Source organism: Schistocerca gregaria, chromosome 9 (assembly GCF_023897955.1).
Source record: "Schistocerca gregaria isolate iqSchGreg1 chromosome 9, iqSchGreg1.2, whole genome shotgun sequence".
Taxonomy (NCBI): domain Eukaryota; kingdom Metazoa; phylum Arthropoda; class Insecta; order Orthoptera; family Acrididae; genus Schistocerca; species Schistocerca gregaria.
In genome coordinates, this window is record NC_064928.1 from 23,054,100 (window position 1) to 23,063,140 (window position 9,041).

At 37.2% G+C, this 9,041-nt stretch overlaps 1 protein-coding gene across 8 annotated transcripts in view; it reads right to left on the reverse strand.

The window, feature by feature from the left end:
* LOC126292113 (replication protein A 70 kDa DNA-binding subunit-like) overlaps positions 1-7,665 on the reverse strand; it is a 53,423-nt gene extending 45,758 nt beyond the window's left edge. For 5 of the 8 annotated variants that reach the window (XR_007552010.1, XR_007552011.1, XR_007552008.1 and 2 more), the window contains exons 1-3: positions 7,522-7,656; positions 6,088-6,287; positions 247-368 (exon numbers count right to left, since the gene is read on the reverse strand). Coding sequence is in view for 1 of the 8 variants with exons in the window: in XM_049985939.1 (XP_049841896.1) it covers positions 329-368; positions 6,088-6,287; positions 7,198-7,206 (249 nt within the window). In the remaining 7 variants the exon portion in view is untranslated. The other 3 variants (XR_007552009.1, XR_007552007.1, XM_049985939.1) reach the window with 3 other exon arrangements.
* Between the last annotated feature and the right edge of the window lie 1,376 nt (positions 7,666-9,041).

A 9,041-nucleotide genomic window follows, 5' to 3' on the forward strand; every position in this document is an offset into this window, starting at 1 on the left:
CTTAGCACACGTGCATAGACTGAGTAATATTGTGCAAGTTATATTACACAAAAAAGCAGCAGTCACATAAACAATATGAAATACTATAACATTTACGATAAATTTATCTCTAGTTTATTTTGACTTCTGTAATGCATAGCCAGTGATGGGCAAGTGCACCCAATATTATTCCAGCAATAAATGATTGATGATACCATTTAGTTTTACCAATTTATTCAAGTGCAATGCAGAAATTGATGTACTCACTCGTTCTGGTACCAGCTGGAACTAGTGAGTAGGAATATGTGCTCGTCAGCTGGAGGTGAAAGTTCAGTAGGGTTATTTCCCATCAGAGGTAGCAACGGCTGTGTGTGGGTGGATCCTGAAACCTTTGAAAGAGAAACATTTCTTGTCAAAGAATTTAGCTTGTGATCTAACGCTGCAACACACCTAATTTCACAATGACAATGAAGTTTGATGTATCAGATTTTATTTATTTATGTTTTTCTTCAAACTTTCTTGGCGTTGGTTTGACGTTTTTCTACAGTTGCTATTGCAATTCAGAGGTTGGGTTTGTAATTATGGAAATAGTCATATCATTCACTAGTGAGAACACAACAACATGACTTCACACTAGGAATTATTTGTGAATTTCCAACATTCAGCAGAAAAAGAGAGATTGGAATGTTACCACCACCTATTAAATTTCAGTTAAATTTTAATGAAAAATCTACAATTCAATGCAATAAAATTCCACTGTCTCTAACAAAAACTTCTGAAACACGGCACATCTCAAAATATAGATTATTTTAGTTACCAATATTACGTATTTTATGTTTTTCTCACTTTCTGAATGAGTTTGAAAGTAATTCCAATTTACTGAGTATATTCACCATACTAATGCATTTTTAATCTAGTTAACTACTGTATTTTAGTTTCACTGCTGTTCAATTGGTTGAATATCAAATTACAAAGTTTAGACTCGATGGGAAAACTTTAGCCTTACTAGAGCCCACAAACATGATCAGTACTAAAATAACACAAGTGAATATATCCAATGAGTTTAATCTCTTATTAATGCCACATTCTTAGATTACAATGAAGTTTGTAATACAACCTGCAAATATTCTCACCTCAGTGTCATCATCAGATGCTGTCTAAGGAGTGTTATTTATCTATCTTGCTATAAGCCTTAACAGTAAATCCAATGGTGCTACCAGAGAGGGATGGAGTCCACAAGAAGTAACCACTAATATGTCCAAATAACAATGATAGGTATTGTCAAAACTAACTTGTGAAAGAAAAAAAATACAGGCTGTTGCAGGGGAAGTGATTGGTTTGAAATAACAGACCAGGAGCAATGAATAGTATGATGCGTGTGAAGTAGTAACAAGAACAAAGAATGAAGCATATAAAAAGATGCACGCCAGAAGAACAAGAATGCTTGTGGTTGGCTGTTGGGAAGAAAGGCATGCAGAAAAGCAGATTCTGAAAGCAGAGAAGAGGTGGTTTCTCGAAAGACACTTGCAGAACACTGAATACACTAATGAAAGTGGATAATTCTACAGAAAGGTGAATAACCTTAGAAAGGAACTTCATTAGGCAGTTCTCTCTCTACACTGTATTGTATTTTGTTGGTTTTACACTCTTTTCTGTGATGCTATTAGTTCACCAGAGTACTTTAAGGAATCGTTACCCTCATAATGCTGAAGCATGGCAACTAACCGAAAATCATTACATGGAAGAAGAAGAAAATGGAATGTCCTCAATGAAAGAGATTTGGCTAGCAATAAAGAAATGAGCCAACGATAAGTCACCTGGTAATGACAACCATTCAACTGAGCTTAATAAATGTGATGGAGACGTACTAGTTAGATGCATGTACACTCTGATCTCACATATACGAACACAAAAAGTCATCCCAGATGATTGGAATATTGGAGTGGTATTTGCTATATATAAGGAAGGGAACATCCTGGAAGGTACAAATTATGGGGGAATTACATCATTGAACACTGTACATAAAATATCTCCTCCCTGCTTTGTACCCATGTAAAACCTTCTGCAGAAAAAGCAACTGGGGGTGATCAGACAGGCTTTGGATCTGGCAAATCAGCTATTGACCAAATACCCACCCTGAGGCAGATAGTGGGAAAAACATACAATATATAAATACATTACTTTAAAGCAGCATATGACACCATACAAAGAAATGGACTTATTGAAGCTGTAAAGTAACTGGGCATACCACAGCATTTAATACACCTCATTAGTCTGACCATTGGTTAGCAAAGTACGGATACAAGGAAATTTAACTAACTGTACGCTTCAGGTAAGGAGAGCATCAATGGAGGTGCAGGAAACAGCGACAATAGTTTTTTCTGTGTTTGTTACTGAGGCAGGTTGTGAAGCATCGTTTGGAAAGAAAGATGTGATCAGTTCCTTACATGTGACGCCATTGCCGAGGTAACACCAATGGCGAGCCGGCTTTCCCTACCACGCCACCAGCAGTTCCGCTGGTAAAACACCAAGTGGTATTGCGCATTAGATACATCCATGTTCATCAGCGTTATTTGCAAAGCATTTTATTCTTGCTTTTAAGGGATACAGTTATTAGGTACTGTGAACAGATGTATTATTTTGGTGCTCCATTAATAACAACAGTGTAATATGTCTGAACACAAGTTTCACAATAAAAGTGGTCGACAAGAACACGTTCACCAGCTGTGAAGATAATGTCTTGCTGCAAAATATTCCTCTGAATTTGATAATAGTTTTATGCTTTACAACAGAATGGTGTGCCGCTTTGTCCATAACTAAGACAATGCAGCAAAGGTTGAACCTAGCATGTATAAATATGGTGATGTTAATGGAACTTTTTCGCCGTACAAGCCAAAAACTTCACGCTAGCAGGTCGACCAACTGGCTGATGCTAAAGGACATACTTTAATCACACTTCCTCTGTATCACGTTCATTTAAATCCGATTGAGAATATATGGACCCCTGATAAAAAGCAACATGGCAAAAACCACCAAGAAGTCTGACTCACTGAGCTTGAAATGCTAACAAAAGAAGCCACTGCAAATGTTGCACCACATGATAGGCCTCGGGTTATCAGTCGTACCGTGAAGGTAGTTTAGGACACAAGGGTTCATGAAAAACTATGACGAGTTTTCAATACATAACTTCTCACTCTAGCTTCTTTTGCTTTGTGTGTGTGTGTGTGTGTGTGTGTGTGTGTGTGTGTGTGTGTGTGTGTGTGTGTGTGTGTGTGATGGAATAGTCTACACACATTTCATTTTCTCGAGATTGGAGACAGATAGTGATATCCTTCCAAGTTTAAAGAATAATTCAACATGTAATTGAAATGGAAAATAGGGTCACTGGTTTGCATTTGGTGCATGTTAGGTCACATGTTGCCATATATAAAATGTCAAACTTTAAAAAATTGTTGCAGCACTGTTTACTGAATATCGAAATAGCACAATAATTATGACCATTAACAAAATGATAGGCAGTCCATCATGAAGCTGATGAATTAAGCTATAAGATGTATAAGAACCAGAGTTTATTACCAAACAGTTTCTCTAAATTCATTTGAGAAAGACTCCAGCCAGTTTTTGCAACTTGCTTTTCATGCAAGCCTGCCACATAGGCCTGGCTTTATAGTCACCTGCATGTGTACTCAGCACATGCTCACAACTACACTTCCCTTCACTTGCTCCGTACTGAACTGTCGAAAGTTGCAATTAATTTTCAGCACATTATAAGAGAAGAATATAAATCTCGTCATAGTTTGCTGGATGCCAGGTATCCACAGCACAAAACAAAGAAAGAAATTTTGCTTGGCAGGAAATTTCTAAAGAAGTCAACATCCTACATTTCTAAGTGAAGAAAATGGTAAAGTCATTAATTGCTTCATTCAAGAGGAACAAAGTGAACTGGGCACAAGATGTGAAACATTAAGAAATACTTGCAATTAGTGTGACTGTGACCAGTTCCTAAAAGTCACCTTTTATAACTGTTGTCAGTAGATAGGAAACAGCTCTGCTCATCTGCAATGAGTAGCCCAAGATAGTAGCCTACTGACGCGTGTGTAAAGTTCTGAGACATGTATTAGTGGTACTTTTACAATTGAATTGGTGCTCCAGCCTTCCTGTCACCAAGCATAAACATTCATAAATCAATATCTTCTCTCCTCTACAGTAATTCAACAACACACTACTTGTCATACAAAAATCGTACCACGTGCTTGCAATACAAAATAATCCTATTTGTATTCATAGTTTGACTTCACAACTATACTAGCATTGTACTGAGAAACCCAGCTGCCAATGAGTTATGTAACACACAACTCGCATTCATTAGTGCTTGTTCTTTCACGTTCTATTCCATTTTCTCCACTGCAGAGGTTTCCTCACTGTTACAAGTAAATGGTATTGACAAACAGTTATTGTACTGTGAATGTGGCTTCTGCTTGTATTCATTTCCATTGGTCTTACACAAAGCATAATTTTTTTTACCCTATTGAAGAACATTTATTGATTCGAGATCTGAATAAATTTCTAAATTTCTAGATGAAAAATAAAAATCAAAAAACACTCAAGAGAATGCAGCACTTGTCAGAAGCACTGATAGCTTCATGCAGAATCAGCAGCCACCACTCAAAAACAGTTAAACCTCCCTCCAATTATCAGCACAGCATTGGTATGATGCGAATTCACAACATTTGACATTCCGGGGTTAAGGGCACTATATAAAATGTTATTAGCATTCTACATCTTACATCTTTATTTTTCATATCAACATTTTTTTCTCAACCATCACCCTGGCGACAAACACATTCCTCCCAGGGACTAATGACCTAGTAGTTGCCGCCCCCCCCCCCCCCTTAAACCAACCGACCAACATCATTCCTTCCAACAATCAGTTTCCTGATACAGTTGATGTAGAATGTTTGATGTTGACAAAGCCACAATCCCACCTCTGTTTGCACCACTTTATCAGTACCACAGTGAAGTCCTCTAAAGTATTCAAACAGGTTGCTTGGTTGATTTGGGGGAGGTGACCAAACAGCGAGGTCATCAGTCCCATCGGATTAGGGAAGGATGTGGAAGGAAGTCGGCCGTGCACTTTCAGAGGAACCATCCCGACATTTGCTTGGAGTGATTTAGGGAAATCACGGAAAACCTAGATCAGGATGGCCGGACGTGGGATTGAACCGTCGTCCTACTGAATGCGAGTCCAGTGTCAAGTTGGGACTGTATGGAGGGAACCAATGATAGTGAATCCAAAGTGCGTAATTGTTGCAGATGTTGCAGCATTCTTGTGTGATCTGGCTTAGTCATGCTGCAAGACAGAATGTGCCATGTGTGGATGAACTCTTTGATTTCTAAACTCTATTACAAGATGCTGTTTCTCATGCAGCAACAGTTACTTTAGACACCAACATGTTACAATTTTGAGACCTCTAATGACATAGGGCTGCACATATGTAGACAGGAAAAATAAAGAAGTGTAATGTCAACTTTTATTTTAGTTAGAAAGCTTTAAGAGTTTTCACATAAAAACTTGGAGGGATTATTTTTCAGTTTACTGAAAGTATGAATTATTAATGTAATCTTACAGGGAATACACTCAACAGAAAAAAAATACTGGATCCACTGCTCCCAAAATATAGCATTAAAAGGAACTCTCCATATTCAGCAGCACTTATGACTACACATTCATGAAGGACTCAATAATAAGAGCTGTCTACGACCCATTAAACACTGTTTTCATCTGACACAGACGTGTATGGAGACTATGGGATTCTTCCTAAGCCTTGAGCCCGAACTGACAATTATTTCTATGAATTTTTATTATATGATACAACAGGTATAACGGGACACTGCCTTATTAACTAAATCCATTGTCAATATGTGCCTAAAATCACAGTAAGACAGAAAGGAAAAGTGGAGAACCAATGTCTTATGCCAACATACTAGGAGCTTACATTTCCATTCTTATCATCCAATTACATACCAAAGATTCATTTTATGGCTCTTAAAATGCAGTAGTAAGTGAATCTCTCCAGTAAGCAACACAAATATCAAATGAGGACTCACATTTCTGGCCTTCCTAATTTTTTAAGCGTAGATGTAAACAAGCGGTTCATTCGGACTATAGAGTAGACTAACAGCTCTCCAGACGTCAACTTGTCATTCAAATGCCTTGCAAACAAGGCATACTTGTTCAAGTGGCAGCCATCAGAAACCAGAAGCCGATATCTCTCACTTGATCCTGGACAAGTTATTCTCCAGCTGTCCTGCAAATCGAAAAATAAATTAATCAGTTTGTTTACACACATTGGCAAGAGTATTTGTTGCCTGCTACTTTTCAGTGAAAGAAGACTGCCTAAAAAAAAACACACTGAGAAGCTCTGACAAGAAAAACTTCAGAATCTAAGAATGGAATCTCCATCATGTTTATAAGTAAGACACACTGAAATTTCACACCAATCTCTCACTTCCTCTCTTTACTGGCTCGTTTCCATCACCTGCAAATTTTATGTAGTCCCACTTGTGGTTTGGTTCGAAATACAAAAAGAAATATCATTTAGCTTTTTAGCACAGCATGCCAAATGATATTAATGTTTTGGAATGTTAATTCCTTTATCAGTTTTATATCTTGCAAGTGTGATGATACAAAAATTGGTTCCACATGTTCCCATTTTGTAAACATTAACACAAAATCAGTATCGGACTGACAAGGTGCAATTAATGAACTTTCCAGCTTTCTGCGGTACATATGGGCTAAATTTATTCGAAATTTTACTACTATCGAACATCACAAACTTCTCCAATAACTTCATATTATCTGGTCATTGTATTACTGTGTTTTTCCTTTAATGTATCACATGGGTTTCAAATTAAAAGGGAGTTTTACGATATCAAGTACATGACATTTGAGAGCTTCAAAATACGACAACTTGTAAAATATGAGCAAGAATCATTTGTTTCCCCCCGCCTACCAATGGGAGAGGCGTCAGCCACCTTCCCTATGCCTCTGTCTCCACTGGCAGAAAAACGAACATCGCTTATACTAACAACGGGTGATAATCGTAACAATTAAGTGTAAGGGATACTTCAACGTACGTACGTTATTTGCATGGCCTAAAACGAAAATCAAATCAAATTCATGTAGAATAAATTTGAAACAACCTATATGACAGTCACCATTGACATCTAAGCCTTGCACATTTGCTCATAAAATGGAAGTCGAAATTGAACACTACATTAGTTTCACAATGTCACATTCATGTAGCGCAATAACAAAGACTTCAAATATTTCAATTCCATTATGCTGCAGCTAATTCCGAGAGTATACTGGAGATTTGATACCGTGAAACCACGATGTTATTCTCACTTAGTTACAAAAACTATCCCCCATGGTATACCAACTGAAAAAACTCACGGCATGTGCTCCCACCGTAAGTTGTCAGGTCATCTTCACGGTAATAACTGCCATTCACTATACAAAATACAATTATCTACATTTACCTTCAATTTCAAATACTCCTATTCCGCGGGAAACATTGAAGAATTGTGCTGTAGCATCTCTGAGAAAATGAAGGGTGAACCACTTTGAGTCAGAGTCAAACAAAACAGTCGCGACACTCACTGCTGTAAAAGTTGTTGCCGTTTGACAGAAGGAGAGACGCTAGCGCTTCAAGCGGCAGGTAAGGTGAACGTCAGACACATCGTAAGCATAATGTGCGTTTCCATCCATTTCCTACGTAATTTCCGAATTATTCGAGTTATTTTCTTGCCTCCAAGAGTTTGAGTAATATCAGAAAGCATATATGTTTCTAAAAATGATTCTAAAATAAGCGCGAGTAAAGACAAAAACCATGAATAGGGTGGCAAGCTACAACACATTCGTGAAGAAACACTTGTGACATGGGACAGAATTGCAGATTACCACGTTGATATCAAAAGAATACATACACACAGATTCACATGTAAGGAGCACGGGCATGTACCTCTACATGCAAAAGCGATGGACAGCTCGTTCATCGTTCTGTAGGCCTACTGTTTTTGCGACTGTCGCCTGTTGCCACAAGTACGACATTCATCTTTATATAATTATAAGTGGGATAAGCAACTGACAAGTAGTGGGAGAAATATGCTGAAAACAATATAATGAGGTGATTACATTACATTTCACGAAAAACCAAATATTTGAATAATTTTCAAACAATCTGTCTGTAGACACTTTCCTTTTCCCATAATACTTTCGCTCGAAGTCTAGCAATCTGCACGTTCTGACACTTCACACGCTTTTGTAAGACACGAACAGCTGCACTTAATCTAACCACGTCATCGTCAAAGCAGGTCTGTGTTGATGATTCTCACGAATCTGGCACTAATACATGGAGAGTTGAACTGGCTGCTTCTGTGTCATAGGACTGTTTTACAGCTTTAGATTGACTGTCGAATCTTTGTGGCAGTTTCCTCTTCGTCAGTTGAGGTGGCTTATTTGGAATGTCAAACAGTGTGGGTACTGCATTCCACACGAGTTTTTATTGTCTGCGTTCATGAACTGGTTTTGCTCGAAATGTAGCGAACAAAACCTAATATTATTATACAGGTAAACCTGGTCTTTCTTCATAAGGTCTTCTCGTCTGCTATTAACTAGCCATTTATTTGCTCCTAAAACTAAACATTCATCATTTATACACATACATTTGCAAGTAAAGGAAACACATTGAAGTATTAATCGGAATTAAGTTCCAATGAAATTAAGACTTTTATTAAGATTTATTATAACAATGATTTAAGATATAAACCTACAAATAAACTTCGAGAAATTTGCAAAACGAATTTATTAAAAAAAATTGAACGTAATAAAAGAGAGTTATTCGAACTTAATGAATATTGTGAGATTAATATTAAGACTAACGATAATGAACTGAAAAACAGAACGTTAAAAGGTGTTCATGAAGTAAATAAAACAAAACAACAAAAATATTCTAAACTGAATAAACAAGAAATAATCAAGTTATTGAAAAATCGAAATG